We start from the raw sequence: 16389 nt of genomic DNA on the forward strand, positions 1-16389 counted from the left end.
TGTAGCTAAGATTTCATCTGGAGTCAGGCATTGCTTTATTTTTGTGCTTCAGACAGACTGCATTTAAAATGACGCAGATTTTGGTGCAAGCAAAATGAAAACTTGAAATGAATCAAATGGTTTTTTTTTTAGTGGCAAATTTTGGTGCCTGCAAATGAAATCATGTAAAACAATGCTCATTTAATAAATCATGGTTGTTTTAATGTGTAGTTTAGATTTAACCTCATTATAGAAAATATATTTAATTTAGAAAATGTGTCTTGAACTAGCATATTTGTGCTGAATTAACACACATTTTTTTGCAGTGTAGAAAAAGCTTGTGATTAGTTTCCTTCCGAAGGCTCACTGTGGCCTCTTTATCCTTGAGATAAGGAAAATGGTATGTGTTCTGTTTTCTCCCAACTTTCAATGAAAGTGCTTTGTTGATAAATCACGCTCTCCTGTTTCCGTCTCTTCGACCTTCACTATGTTGCATATTTATTTTTATTTTTTGTAGCCTGTTTAAACAGTGGAGTGAAGCGAAAAACTGCAGAGCACACATTTTTCTCATAAAATGTATTTTCTGTTTCCTCATAATTAATACTTTTTGTTACAGAAAATGTAATTGTTTTAAAATGTAAAAGGATGTGAAGTCATGTAATGAGGAACATGCCTGATTAATGACTTATCCAGTCAGTCCATGGGGAGACGATGTGTCTTGAAGTTCTGATTGGACCAGCTACGAGGATCAAGCACAAGGACTTTTGCTTGAAATATGGCTTACAAGTGAGAGGGGTGGCCTTTTGCTCATTTTTTCCTGAACGCCGGGTAGGACACTACACAGATAACTGGAAGCCATAGAGAGAGAAGGAGGGGCTGCGTCTGTGGGGGCTATTTTGCAGCTCCCGAGACAGTGAGACAGATGAACAGCGCAACGAGGCAGAGAGAGAGTTGAGGGGATCAGAACAGGTTTAGATTTTAGGTGCTAAACTTTAAATTTCATGCTTTGACTAATTGCTTTTGAAAAGATGTATTTGTCCTATGAATTTATTTCTCTTTATGGGAGATTTTTGCCATTTATTAATTATTGATTAGCCTTGTAAGATTCACTCTTTTTTTAGACACTCTTAAAGAGTTTTGACTGACATTTTGTGCCACGTTTTCTTTTCTACATGTGATGCTTTATAAGCAGACTGTATTATGATCTGTATTAATTCTATTTTCTTATTTTCAATTCTGTAACCTGATTGATATTTGATTAATGAATAAAGGGTCAGAGAACTTTAACTTTTAACTAGAAAATAAAACCCTTTAAAAATACTCACAACTCTCTTTATTGGCTTAAATATTAAATGTATTTTAGATTTTTCATGTTTATGTAAAGTCTCCTGAAGGTAATATACAGTGGCAAGGGTCCAGTACCTCTACAGCGGTAAATTAGAGGTATATGAGGTTTTGCATTGAGAAATTACCCTGAAATTACCACTGCATCACTATATCACAGCGTTCAGATAGAACAAGCTGGACGGTGGAGAAACTCACAATCGAATTGGGACAGGGAATTGGGAACTAACCTCAGTGATGGACAATAGAGATATAGTTGCCAACAAACAGGACAGATACCGGCTAGCAGCCCACTGCATTTCATACACTATACATTTTTGCATCGGCTGTATTATACTCCACTCGACTCTATTGATTCCGCCTACAAACAGATGACAAATGTGATTGGTGTGGGAGGGAAGGAGCAGACTACCTACATTAAGTATGGGACTGCGAGCCAATTATCAACTATTGGCAACAGGTTTTCTGGGCCCTAGAACAGATGATTGGATCCTCACTACCCACTACCCCTTTCATTGCATTGCTGGGATACACTGAGGAGGTGGAGGCATCTTTCCAGAAATTCGCCTCTCTTGGACTGCTATTAGCCAAATGGAGGGTGGCCTGCAGATGGGGAAGGGGCCGGACCCCCAAGTTTAAGGACTGGGTACGAGATCTCATATTTTGTTAGGAACAAGCACTTACTTATGCAGTACAGTTACAGCTGACCTCCAGAACGAGAGATATTTGGGGCCCTCTGTGGGCATTCATGTTGAACCAGCCACTGGGGAGATGATATGAGACCCCACTACCCGCAAAGGGCATTATACTGTTGAGACAGGGGAGGGACTGTGCGGATAAAGGTATTGAAATCTGTTGGGGTTTATGGGCTACTTTCTTTAAAAAGATGATAAAGGTCAAGTCTTGCTATGCTGATTATTTGGGAGACGCTGGTTTAAGAAGAAGGTTGGCTGACTGTGGTATGAAAATTATTCTGCTCTCTTATTTCGCTACGTGAACGTTAAATGATCATGAAAAATGTGAAAGGACTATCCAGACTATAGCCAGTCTTTTATGTACAAACTTGGTTTAATGCACATGAATTTACTACCCTGCATTACGGATTAAAGTTGTTTCTTATGTGAAAACTTCTAATAAAGATGTATTTATTTTTTAAGATAATATTGTGAAACATAAGTCTAAAATGTTTGTGCCCTCTGGAAGGGCAAAATATGTTTCTGTTCAAGCTGGCATACCTCTGAGTAATGTGGTGCCCCCAAGAAGGGCTTGTATTCTTGAAAATGAATAGCTATGCCTAAGTATGTTGTTTGGGGATCTGGATCAGAGCACGTCCTTGGACATAACTAGGATAGTGATCTTTCCAATGTTAAAAAACAAGCACCTAAAAAGTTGGGGTGGTAAGTGGATCAGCATCGCAGTTAGGTGTGGGGCTGGAAGGGGAGTCTGCAGTTGCCAGCACACCGACTGCATTACATTATATTGTGCCAGTCAAGTGGTAGGCCAAGCAGGGTTATATTGGAAGGTAGGGAGGAGTCGTCTGTAAGGAGTCAGAATGGTGCAACTAAGAAATGGAAAAATAAGAAAATAAGAAGGATCCCCAAATGGAAACACCCAAACTGCATTTCCCGAAGGATTATGATAGAGTTTGAGGGTGGGAGTGTTGACGAAATTGCCTCCTGAAGACAGCGCCTCGACAGTGCCAACTACGTAGTATTTCCCATGTGATGATCCTGTTGGGGTAGAGGCGAGAACTGGAGCAGCACCAGCTGGTGCCACTCTGTCCTCTCTCCCCCCTCAGGGACCTTTGATTCCCTTATTAAATGTCGTGCTTGAGCCTCCGGGTGTGGGAGGGGGAATAGGAAGTGGGGTTTCTTTTCCCTTGCTGGAGACAGATTCTGGTGATGCTAGTAATCCGGTAAGGTGGCCTCGAAGGGACGTTCCCACTTAGGAGGGACAAATAAGGGGTATAAGGTGCCTCAAGTGGCTCATCCACCGAGTATGAGAAAAGTAGATCATGGCACTACAGTAGCCTCTGTCTCGTACCCCCGTCCTTTGCTCAACTATGGGACAAATAAATGTAGTTCAAAGGTTGGGGAACCTTTATGGTTACCCCCGATAGGTCCTTCCCTGATGACCGGTGTGAAGCAGAGCTCTATGACATCTGTTCTGTAATTTATCCTGCTATTTGATAATGAGTCTCCCCAGTAAATAGAAGCTCTATCATAAATTCTTTTATGGAGCTTGGCGCCTTAAAGGTGGTGAAAAGTGGTTCTCTGGTTATCGCAAATTCGGTTGCTCAGAATTGTGAGCATTTTTTTAAGCAAGAGTTTGATGTTGTCCCTGTTGTTGAGTACTTGGAACCCCCATCCAACAATGGAATGGTCGAAAAGTATTTAAGTCAATGGTGGTTGATGCAGTGGGACCTAATTCAGATTTTTTATATGGAAATCCCAAAGACATCATTATTTCAGTAGGGCAAGAGGGGCGAGTAATTAATGTGGTGGATGGTCAAGTAATCCATCCCATGCTACTGATTTGAAGGATGATTTTTGTCAGTGGAGTTGGGTGGTGGGTGCTTTGAATAATGCCCATCCTTCACCCATGATCAATGAGTCTTTGGGGTAGCCTGGGTAGGCTACTTCTGTCATGGAATATGTCCAGATTGGGTCAAGATGAGGAAAAATTAAATCTTTTGAAATTCTTTAATCCCTTAACCACGTGTTTAAAAGAAACCTGGTCAAGTACAGAGTTCGATTCCAGTGGTTATTTTGTATTTACCTGTAATGCAAAGCATTCTTAAAGGGGCAGTACTAGTGAGGGGGTGGCAATCTTGCTTAAGAACGCATTTAACCGGAATCATGCAGTTTAAATACATCCCTCAAATTTGTGTCTTTTCATGAAGTTGGCTCTCCAGGGTGCTATTGGCCATCCATCCTTATTTTTATTAGTGAATATGTATATTCTACCTGGGAAACCATTTGATTTCCTGGTGAACTCACTCTTCGCTTTTGGTCACGATATCTGTATTACTGAAGATTGCCCCTGGTTATAATCATGGGTGACTTAAATGTAGATTTGTCTAGTTCCGTCTCTGCAACCTTTGCCAATGATTACGAGAAAGATAAATGGTCCATTCTGGAGATTTTGTTTCCTGATAAAATTGAAATGGACAAATGCGGGTTTCTGCTATTTGAGACCCTTAGAAAATGTAACCTGATCATATTAAATGAGAGATCTCCTGTGAGTAAAGCCACTTTGTATAGCTTTCATGCTTCCTTTTACTTGATGATGTAGAAGTCTCCATTCAAATGTTTGGGGAAAGTGAGAAATTCACTGTTTTTCTAACAGATTTGAGTCCCCATAGCTTAGTTGGTACACTTGTGGCCTTTAGTATCCAGGGGTTAGATTCTGGCAACCCTCTATTGGGTAAGATTGGTTTTAACAAGTCGATTGGTCGTTCTTTTTGGACATGTAAGAATACAGCTCCCATAAGTGGTAAGATCAAGGGAGTCTGTGCCGACTTTGTAGGACCCACTTGTGGAGATCCTCTTCTTTTTTTTTGAGTCCCATATGGAAGAGTTCTGTAAATTGAGCAATAGGCCTGATGGCCTGTGCTTGCTGAAAAATTGCAAATCCCCATTTAAGGAAATACATCAGGAAATAAATGTATTGATAAGTGAACAGCATATGCTGTTTTTCCTGATCTGACAACATGAAATTTACTTCCTCAAACGGTTAATAACCCGACGCAAACTCCATGAATGTAAGAGAGAACGTGATTTAAAATAGATCAATCTAAGAGAGGCTACAAGTGCCAAAGGCTATAGGAAGTACTGGTCGTTGATCGACAAATCTTGTGACTCTAGGCTGAAGTTGCTGGCAATCCCTAGTCCTGAAAATGCTTGGGTGGAATATGTTTCCCAGTTGTATGTGAGTAACACCGAGTTAGATATCCCTGTGACTTTCCATGTGGATGAGATGCCTTTTTCCGTGTATGGTGCTCCCTCTGTTGGTGAGATTGAGGGGTTTATACGGAACACCAGATCCTCTGATGCTTTGTGGCCTGACGAGGTAGTACCGCTGTATAAAAAGGGCCCATAATCCTCCCCTGAAAATTTCAGACAGATTGCATTATTGGATGCTTCTAGCAAACTTTTGTAAAGGGTGTATTCTATCATTTACTGCAGTGGGCTCATGATCAGAATATTATTCTCCTGAAATAAGCTGGTTTTCGCAGGAATCATAGTACCCTTGATATTATTGCGGTCCTTCAAACGGTAGTAGAAAAATACGTCTTTTCTCAAGGTATGCCAGTATACACAGCATTTATTGATTTCTCCGCAGAGCTTGACAGAGTTGATCGTCAAACGCTTTGGAGAATGCTTCTTCATACGGGAGTTCCGCACCACCTTTTGGATCTTATCATGGGGCCACATACCGATACTTGGTGCCAAATTCTGATGGGAGGGATGCAGGGTTGATCCCATTAGGTTAAAACCCCAAACAGTTGTTGCTTGTTGGCTTCCCTTTTGTTCTCCTTATAGATTTATGATTTTCCAAGCTCCTTAAATCAAGTGAGGGGCGATCCTCCCAGAATCGGTGTGTTGTCCTTTGGCTCCCGATTATATGCTGATGATGTAGCCATTATGGACCTAACTCCTATCGGCTTGCAGTGTAGTCTTGTAGCCTTGTCCAAGTATACAGAAGCCCACTTCTTGAAGATTAATATTTCTAAAGCAAAGTCTTGATCTTTCGTAAGAATAGGTCAAGACTAAACAGGAATTTTAATTGGTATTTGGGTACTGAAAAATTAGAAATAGTGGACTCGTATATCTATCTCAGGATGGTCTCCTCTAAGAATGTGTGGGATATTGATCAAATGAAACTCTGTTCGAGCATAACCCTCTCCCAGGCCAACGCCTTGTACAGATTTTACAAAATGTGCTGGAGATGTCATTTTGGGAATATCTTTTCTGTCTAGACCGCCAAAATCCCCCCCTCTTTATGCTCTGCGTGGAAAGTGTTAGATATAAGTTATTGTTACTCTTTGAGGAGATTGAAGGTCAGGTTTTCTGTCAAATGTGTAATTTGAATACATTTGCAGCCCCTTAGGCCCTGCACCCAGAGTTAGGTTTATTATCCACTTGTTCCTTATCTCTGGCTGCCGTTCTGAAGTGAGGAAACTCACTCTTATGTGGAGAGGAGGGAACATTGCTGTCAGCATTGAAGTTTGAAATGTTCTCCCTTCAGAAAGAACAGATCGTGTTTTTTGGGTCTTTTGAGCAGCTAATTAAATCGTTGGGCTAGATCTGAATATAGATTATTTTTTACCCTAGTCTGCTCAGAAGAATTTACTAAAGGGCTCTGTGTTTAAAATACGCCAGTTAAACCAGCATAATCAGTTCATCGGGATAGCAATCTGGGGAACAGACCTCAGCCCTACACAATATGCAATCTACCCCATGAGATCAGAAGGCTGATCCTATTGGTGAGAATAGATCTACTCCATTTACATGTGATTAATGGCATTTGGGGCAAAACCCTGATAAAGGATAGAATATGTGAGTTATGCCGGCTACATATTCAAGATCTCAACCACATTTTATTTGTGTGTCTTCTGTTATAGAATGTTTGTTGCCATTTTTCAAGGCCTTTATTTCTCAAATACAACAAACATTCCGCCTTAGAGGCTCGTAAATTCATGCTGTTTCCTATGAATGAGATGAAATGTAACAATATTCATCAAGTTTTTAGATCCTTTTTGAACATCTATTAGGGCCCTGGTGTATTACTGGTGGGTGTTTTTGAAAGATACACTTGGGCCTTGAAGTATTACTGATATTACTGGTGGATGTTTAAAGTTAATGCAGTGTTTACCTTGAATGATATGATCACTCATAAGATATATCAATCCTTTTAAATTCTCTATGTTAATCTTTGAGGGTTGTGGCACGCCATTGGTGGGTGTTTAAAACTAATGTTAATGGGCGTTTTGAAATGCTCTGATGGATTGTGCTGAAAAAGTTTGTTTTCTGGTCATGTCTTTAGATGCTCAAATGCTCAAAATTTGTATATTTTACTTTGGTTTGTGTATATGCTGTTATTCTTGAAGGTTACATTTATAAGAATGTATTATGCATTATTTGCACTTACCATGTTGCACTATGCACATTGCACTTTATATAGCATATAAAGTGCTTCTTTAGTTTTGTATACTGTTACATGATGTTTAAATATTTTTACTGCGTTGTGCATAGTATCCTTTCCAAAGGATGCAGTTACAGAACTCTAGCCATATAATATATTTTCTGTGGTGCTGTGCATGTTGTCACTTTATAAAGGACATTAAATATTGATCTCAAATGATGTCTGTTGTCCTGGGTGAACATGGGTCATGAGTGTGCACCATGACATAGGCCTGTCTCACAGATTGCAGTCTTGTTGGACCGGGAGGAGTGCCTACATTGCTACCCTCATAGTGGTTGAAAGGATACAGCCTTTGCCTGAAGTTAAGTAGCATGAGCACAGTGGTGGCAGCATACCGTGTAGTGATTCATAGAAGTAAAAAGGTCTTTTACCTGTGTCACTGAAGTGAGGCCTACAGGCTCCTTCATGTAAAGTTCCACTGCTGTGTGCTTAGCTCACCCTTCATCTACATCAAGTTAGTATTAGTGTGCAGTACATGTGTGTAGTATTCATGTGCTGGGTGTATGTGTGCTTGTGAATGGTTATATGTGCCTATGAATGGTACAATACAATACAGACAAGATTCTTGGTTCCATTTTGGGAGACCCAGAGCTGACTGGAGGAATATGAGGAGGTAGGGGAACAGATTGTGAATTGTTGCATTCTGGTCAGCTGGGTGGGACATACAGCTATGAAGAAGGAGAGCTAGGCTCTTCAGTGCATTTCAAAGAGCATTTGATTCAGAGAGAAGTCTCTGGAAAGGGTCCTTGGCACATTTCAGGACACAGATGGGGCTGGTTAGAGAATTGTAAAGAGTAAGGCTGAGACCCTGCTGTAACCTTTTGATACACATATCAATGTGGCTGACATTCAGGTGTGAACCTCTTGTCACTCCCATAGCCTGCGTTGTGGGTCTGTCAGATTTGGAGTCGCTCCTGTTGTGACAGACTGCTTTCTGGAGGAAGGGCAGAAGAGAGGGCACTTCAAAAGGAAGAAAACCACCACCCTCACAAATGTCAAAGACTCAGATTATAAATCACATTTGTGTCTAGAAATGGACTATAACAAGGGGAGCTCACGGCTCCCAAAATTGTCTACTGTCAAGCAGCCAGTCAGCCTATGAGAGGAGAAGGTCTCTAAGACTTCTGCCTCTGACCAGAACTCTGGGTTAAGGCCCGCCCATCTCCCAAGTGGGATGGGGACATTACCCAGGGACAATCCAAGACCACCTTTCCCTGGAGCAACAGTGCCTGCTTGCTTGCAAGTGTGTCCTGTGATGAAGAGAACATTTCTGGAGGGAGCAAGGTCCAGTGGGGGATCCTGGTAAGTAAATCCCTGTAACGAATTGTGAGGAGGGTGGTGGGGAAGTTGGCGACCCTGTATGCCAGAGGGGGCCACCAGGACTGTGCTGATCAGGCAATGGGCCATGTGCGGTGTGGAAGTCAGCAGCCTATCATTCCAGATGGGGTTGCTGTGAAGTTAACAGTACTTAGTGAGTCGCTGCCTGTGTGCAAGTTGATGACCCCATAGGCGAGAGGGGGCCACTGGGAAGTTAACTGTGCTGGTCGCGTCATCTCTTATGTGCAGTAAGTCCATGACCCCATGTACCAGAGAGGTTCGCCATGAAAATAACAGTACCGATCAGGCAGTTGTCCGAGTGCAGTGTGTAGGTAGGCCACCCTGTAAACCAGGGGGCCGGGTAAAGTTCGCAAAGCCGATCAGGCCATTGGAGAGCTGGTAACCCCGTATGCCAAAGTGGGCCACCCTCAAGAGGACCTTGCTGCCATGCCGATCGGGCTGGTGTCAGAGTGCAGAGTAGGAGTGGTGACCCTGTATGCCAGAGAGGACCACTGGAAAGGACAAGGATTGTACCATGGTTGGAGCTGACGTTTAGAAGAAAGCCTGACATGGTGAACTGTGCACGCCCAAGCCCTGACTGAGGATTGGAAACAGGAGCTGTTAAGTCCCCACCCCCAGCCTATGGGAGGGATCAAAGGCAAATCACTATTGCATCAGAGAAATGCTAAAGACACTCAGCCACTGCCCCTGCAAAGCCACAAGTGTTACTCACCAAGGACAAGTTGCTGCATCCTCCATTCCCATGAGTGAGACATACTCTGAGACTCCACTTGTGCAATACATCCTTGAGCAAGTAAGACTGATTGAAAGGCCAGAAGGCCCTCGAGGAACTTGTCTGCCACATAGTGCTTCGGTGCTGGAACACTTTTTGACATTTCTAAAAGTCAGAGTGTAACTCCTGACACTCGAACTACTAGTGGGGCCTAACCAGAATGTTCCCTATAGTGAATGGGGAAAAAAACAATACTGTTAGTGAGTGGGAGGTTGGACTCTGAAGCCTGTCTATCAAATACTAGAGCCCTGAACTTAGAAGGCTGTGTGTATTGTTTGTGTATGCCATATTTCGCTTTGTGTTCGGATACAAATACTAATTTTGCCATAAAGGTCAGTATTTGACTGGACAATCATTTATTGCTGCTATTAAATGTACATTGAGTTGTGAGTCCCCGTATCTACCTCCCCTCTCCACCCCCCCCCCACCCAAGAAGCCTTGGGCTGCTCGACCTGAGCTACCACTGAGAGTCAAGTGCTGACGGGCTTCTTGGCCCAGTTGTTCAGGATCCTTGGTAGGTCAGGCTGCAGGACACCAGGAGTGATAACCCTTGAACTCCACGGGTGGGCCCAGTAGCACCTGCTTGCCACACAGTTCTCTAAAAGGGGTTCCAACCCATGGTCATCTCTAATATCTGGTGGCTACCCCTGGCTTATGGTGGGCGTTCAACGCAAGATTGTGATACATGGACATTTGAGGCGTATTTTTTGCATGTGGAGCAATAGTACTTGCAATTAATTACTGGAAATTATGGGCTGATCTGGGGGCACAGATCATGGAATTCCGAACAATTAAAGCTGGTATTTGGGGACAAAAATAGATATTTACAAACAAATATAAATATTTTGGGGGGAATTTACGTACCAATAATGAAATATGGCAAAACTAGTTTAAGTAACAGGAACAAAAGCTAGTAATTGAAGTCAGGGGCCTGTATTTGAGAACATGTTAAACTGATATTTAGGAGCAAACTTGCCACAGTGTATTTAAGGTTGAGTTGAATGGTGATATAGAGCCACGGCGTCATAGCTTGATAACACCATAGGGCAATGTTATTTTGGTGTTATTATGGGACTCATACTGCAGCATTTTATCATGCATTTGATGCCATTTTCATTTCTACTTGTGTCTGAAAAGGCTGAGCCAGTAGGATTGGTGTACAATAAGGTATACATGTGCTTTGTGTACCTGTAAGTCTCTGAGCCTGTCAGATCTTTCTAAACTATGTGATTTCGACCCTGTTTATGAGCATCTGAGATGGGAGATGTATGTAACCTTTAAATTACTCACCTCTCCAATCCAATTCTCTGTCACCTGTTATGAGAACTGGAAGGGAAAGAATGGACAAGTAAAAGTAAGTCGAAGGCAGAAGGGAAGAAAAATGCTCTGTATTATATATGTGTTCCTGTTATAGAGGGCATAGCGTCTTTCTTCCCTTCTCTTCAGTTTATTTGAACTGCATCGAAAGCCGATTGCTTATTACCCAAATACTAGATTACTTGTGAACTAAAATACACGGTCTGCCATCCATCCAAAGTTTTCTTGTGGGTGACAAGCTTTGTACACATTGAAGGTATTTACATTTTTCATGAGTTTATCTTCATGACCATGTGTAAGACCTGTTTATTGTAATTCATTGATTTGAAACTTGGGCTGTAAAATGCCTGATTTGGAGCCATTTTTCACCAATATTTTCTCGGGGGAAAATCTATCCAACTCTACCTAGGGAACTTCATCTTGTTTCCTTTGTTTTCAATTTGAGGCAACTATGTACGCCTCATCACTTTCAACACTGGTAATGATCCACTGACCAAAATCCATGTCCCGGGTAGGTTCTTGCAGTGCCACTATTCCTCCAATGATGAATGGACAACACTACACCTACATGCTTGGAATACTGCACCACTGGCTAGATGGATTCCATACCTTTGTCATGATAATGCCATCCTCCAGCATAGTACTCTTCCAGGACTGCAGGGGGTCTCCAAGTCTGTAGGATGTCATCTACTTCGTGCTGTTTGCGCCAGGTCAGTGACTGGCACAACATTTCTCGTGCCTTCTCCAAGTTAAAGTCCCGTGCCCTCAGGAACCGGAGTATGTGCTCATCCTTGGGGACCTGCAGCAGATGAAAACACAGATTGCATTCATTGCAGATTATTTTATTTTTTAACTTGCTTTCATTGCATTTTTCAAGAAATTATACAGAGAAAAAAAAGGAAATTACATCGTTATCCCTGTGAGGCTCCTCGAACCACTCTTTGACAAATAACGGTAAAAAAACATTTGGCCACACAAAGCATCAATAGCACAGTGATTATGGACAACAAAACAACAATACAGGCGTATGTAATAGAAATACCTTAGTCCTCCCGATCCATATGACCGGCCAGGCAACCCGGCAATCATAACATCATCTGATGCATTTCAGTCAGCGAGTTCCGGATGGGCTAATAGATAGTGTAGCGCGGCGGGGCCTGTGTCGCAGTTCGGCAGCAGCGTGCAAGGAAAGGACACAGGGACACCACTTAGACCTCGTGGCCGGAAGACCCTGAGCGGTCTCCGACCCATTTATTTATACCCTCGGGGCGAGCCCGCCCCGAGGGGTGTAGGAGTGCGTGAGTGTGACTGCTACATTGTATGAGAGAGCCCGGATGGCTCTCTACAGATAGGAGCGGAGCGGCTGCCAAATATTTTTAGGGTGGGAGGCCAGCAGGAGCAAGGACGCGTATACATCGCTGGTTGTATCACAGTACAACATGTCTCTGAGCCATGTCCCAGCTTTGCAGCGTCGCTGTTCCACCCCAGGACAGGGACATTGCCTTTTGGCCAGCACTAGCGCAATAGCGGTGAAGCGTCTTATCCCCTTGCTCAGCGGGAGTACATACCCCAGCAGGGCCAGTAACGGTGTGTGTGGGAGTTCAACCTCAACCATCTGTTCAAGATGCCCAAACACCACCTCCCAGTAGGCCAGCACCGCAGGGCAGTTCCATGCCAAATGAATGAAGTCGACATGCGCCATCGCACATCTCTGGCAGCAGCCTATCCTCCTACTGTCCATCTTTGCAAGTAACACAGGAGTGACATAGATTCTGGGTAAGTATTTGAAGTGCAGGAGTTAATGTTTATAATTATTGGACACTAAGCGTGTTTGTTCATAACAGTAGGCCCACATCTCCTCAGTCATAGGCTGCGCTAGATCCCTCTCCCATGCCGCACGTTGTCCACCACCCATCATTGGTCAGAGTTCCTGCGCCTGTCGGTACAGCTGGGAAACCAAATGTTCATTGTCAGGCGCGGTAATGCATTCATTACATGTTTAACAATTCATGTCACCTCACAAAAATCCTTGATAAATTAGAAATTGAATGCCAAATAGGGAGTCGCTTTATTCTTCAATTCCTAAATATTTTATCTTCTATTTCTTCAGGACCAATAGCATGGAGGCCATACATGCTGCCTGCTATGTCAAAATAATTCAAGGCAGTTACTTAGGGCACAAATAGTAATGTGATAAACTCCTGCCCCTAGTGCCATCAAAAGAGTCACCTTTGCCACATAATATATCACGTTGCCAGTGTCTCAAAATTAATTCAAGAAGCCCTTGGTTTGTGTTTGAGGTTCTCCAAGTACTTCTTACAGGAAATAGCTCAGCTGCAGTCTGTGGAATCAGTACTGCGTTGCATCTTATCTGCAGCTTAGCTGTAGACTGAAGTCAGGGTGAAGAGGGCATGGCGTGGGGCACGCTGTCTTCAGTCCTATACCCTGTGCCTTTAGACACTTGAGACAGCCGAGCCCCCTGCGACCCTACGAAAGTAGGGCAAGGCAGCATGTGCTAAGGAGATCCTGGATGACACTCCTTGTCCTTTCATTACGTTCTGGCAGCAGTAATTCCTGGCGGCCCTGGCTAGCTGCGGCAGGAATTTTAAATTAAAAATAAGATCCTGCCTGCGCCGACAGAAGCCTTTTAGTCACTATCACTTCACAAATGAGGCGACTGCTGAACTTCGTTCATGGGCACTAACACTGCACTTGCCGTCTGGCAGCAGTAACCTCGTTGTTTTGGGCAGCAGGTCTTACGGCTGCACGTACATGTGTACTACCTATGCCGACCAATAGTGCCAGTGGGAGGTAGGCAGGTAGCCTTGGCTGCGTAATGCACCCAAAAACAGTCCAATCAGCATAACCAGCAGCACCCATTGAAGCTTAACCCTTTGGGTGCTCATGATCGGATGGTTCCGTCATGAGCACCAGTGCTCCAGTGCTCATGATTAAACCATTTTGTCATGAGTACAGGCTCACAAAATCCCTCTGCTGCAGACAGCAGAGGGATTTCCTTTTTTTTTGTTGGCCTCGGGAGGTGGGGGAAGAGCTTCCCTACCCTCCTGAGGCCGTTTTTTTTAATTTTTAATGCAGTAGTGATCACGTGCATGATGTGCTGACGTCATTGCATTGAAAATGAAACCGAAACTTATTTTCAGTTTCATTCTTTTGGTGCTTGTGTGGCTATCTCAGCCCCCGAGCACTGAAACGTTTGTGAGAGGTATTGTTGGAAAGGGAAGAATCTCCCCTTTCCAATAGTACCTATCCCTAGTGGATCCCTGCTTGGGGATCGCCTGAGAAAGGTGATCCCCAAGCATGGATCCTCCCACTAGCCTACAGGGAGGGGGGAGCGCCCCCTTGGGCAAGGGCCTTTACTCCCCCATTTAATTTTGCCACAGCCACTGTTTCTGCCCCCCACCCGGGGGGCAGATGGGGCAGTAACACCGAATCTGCCACCCGGGGGGGCAGAAAGAACCCTAAAAGCCAAAATTATTTTTTTATAGGCCAGGGGTGGGTGCTTCCGAGAATGGGCAGGCCAATGCCCCCACCATGCCCCCCCAAAAAGGCAAAAGACTTTCTACCCCCCCAGGAGGCAGATGGGGGCAATAGCCCCTGATCTGCCACCCCTGGGGAGTGGCAAAAAGCCCACTAGGCAGCAGGGATTTTTTTTCAAAGTTCGGTGTGGGGGCTGCCCAGAATGGGCATGCCAATGCCCCCACCCACCCAAACAAATGCCACAGTCTTTCTGCCCCCCCCCAGGAGGCAGATGGGGCAGTAGCCCCTGATCTGCCCCTGGGGGGGGCAGAAAGCCCACTAGGCACCAGTGTGAGAAAGTGCCCTCTTTCTCCATGGTTGCCCCCACTTTTTGCTGAATTGCTGAGGTGCTTTGACTAAGTCTGCCCTGGGCTCCTGCTAATCAGGTACCCAGGGCCTATGTTCTTTACCTAAATCTGCATTGAAGCCTAAATCCGATTGGCGTCTCTGGCCACAGGTCAGCCCCTGGTAAATGGTACCACAGGTACCCAGGGCACCATGACCAGAGAAGGTCTCTAAGGGCTGCAGCACTTATTGTGCCATCCTTAGAGGTCATGTACCCTCACACACACACACTATATTTGCAGGCTGGGTGTTTTGATGCAGAACAAAGTGAAGAGTCGACATGGCCCACATCTCTGAGTGCCATGCCTACAACCCATTGACCTGGCATAGATCAGTCATCGCTCCAGCTGGGTGCACTATACCAGTGGTGAGGGTACAGGTGAATGAGCCCTGTACCCCTACAGTATCTAGGTCCATTCTTAGACATTGTAAGTGCAGTGCTGCCATTAAGAGTATATTGTGCTGGGAGTTTGTCATTATGAGCTCCACAGTACCACAATGGCTACACTGAAAACTGAGAAGTTTGGTATCAAACTTCTCAGCACATTAAACCCACACTGAAGCCAGTGAGGGATTTAATGGAAAATGCACACAGAGGGCATCTTAGAGATGCCCCCTGAAAACTGACCCACCTCTAGTGTCCAGGCTGAGTGGCTGCTTGCAGCTGCCACCACCAGACATGTTTCTGGACCCCTGGGTCAAGAGTCTGCTGCTCTCTGGGGCCTGAAACAATGCACATCCTGGGACGAGGTACCAAGCCTCCTCCCTCAGGATGGGCAGGGTTCACGAAGGGGAAGCTTCAAAGGCTTGCCGCCTTTATGAGCTTCCCCAGGCCACTTGCTGCTCTCAGCAACTGGTCCCCACTGGTTCTGACCCCCACTTTGGGCGGGAGAACTGGTGGGAAAAACAAGTGAGGAAGAGAGGTGTGCCCACCTCTGCCAACTCCACCCTTCAGGTGGGGGAGGCGAGGTGAAGCACAACTCTCAGTCCATATCATCTTGAAGATAGTGGGACTCAGCCAACCAGGGACAGGTTCATGCCCCCCTCCCACTGGAGGGTGGCATAATAGGGGGTGTACCCATCCTTGGGAAGGGACCCATTGGTCCCTGCCTTTTAACTACCTGTAACGCTCCTAAATCTAGTATTTAGGAGCACCCCTGAACCTTGCTTCCTCAGACAAGAACCTACAAGAAGAAGAAGAAGAAGGACCGAACAGCCATGCAGAAGCTAACAAGAGGAAGGCACCCACTGACTAGGCCCCAGCCCTACCGGCCTGTTTCCACCTCAAACCTGCTCCTGCAAAATCCTGGTGTGTCCTGCAGCCAGCAACCTCAAAAACCCCGGAGGACTTGCCTGCCTTCAAGCACAAAGACTTTGTCTCCCGTGAACACCGGATTTGTTCACCTGGGGGAATGCTGGGTGATAGGAAATTTGTGTCAGCCCGGTGATCCCGCAACTTTCCCACACCGAAATTTGAGAACATTTTGATTTTTAAAGCTAAATTTGAGGTTTGCAGGAGAGTCTTGGTAGGAAAACGTTGGGGGATCCAC

General features: G+C 44.6%; 1 protein-coding gene across 3 annotated transcripts in view; it reads right to left on the reverse strand.

Moving 5' to 3' along the window:
* The window catches only part of LOC146789843 (SEC14-like protein 5), a 1062444-nt gene that overhangs the window by 430860 nt on the left and 615195 nt on the right, over positions 1-16389 (reverse strand). For all 3 annotated transcript variants that reach the window (XM_085632205.1, XM_085632206.1, XM_085632207.1), the window contains one exon: positions 11567-11756. In XM_085632205.1, the coding sequence (XP_085488331.1) occupies positions 11567-11756 (190 nt within the window). The remainder of the gene's footprint in view (positions 1-11566; positions 11757-16389) is intronic.

The sequence above is a fragment of the Triturus cristatus genome, chromosome 10 (assembly GCF_964204655.1).
Source record: "Triturus cristatus chromosome 10, aTriCri1.1, whole genome shotgun sequence".
Classification (NCBI taxonomy): domain Eukaryota; kingdom Metazoa; phylum Chordata; class Amphibia; order Caudata; family Salamandridae; genus Triturus; species Triturus cristatus.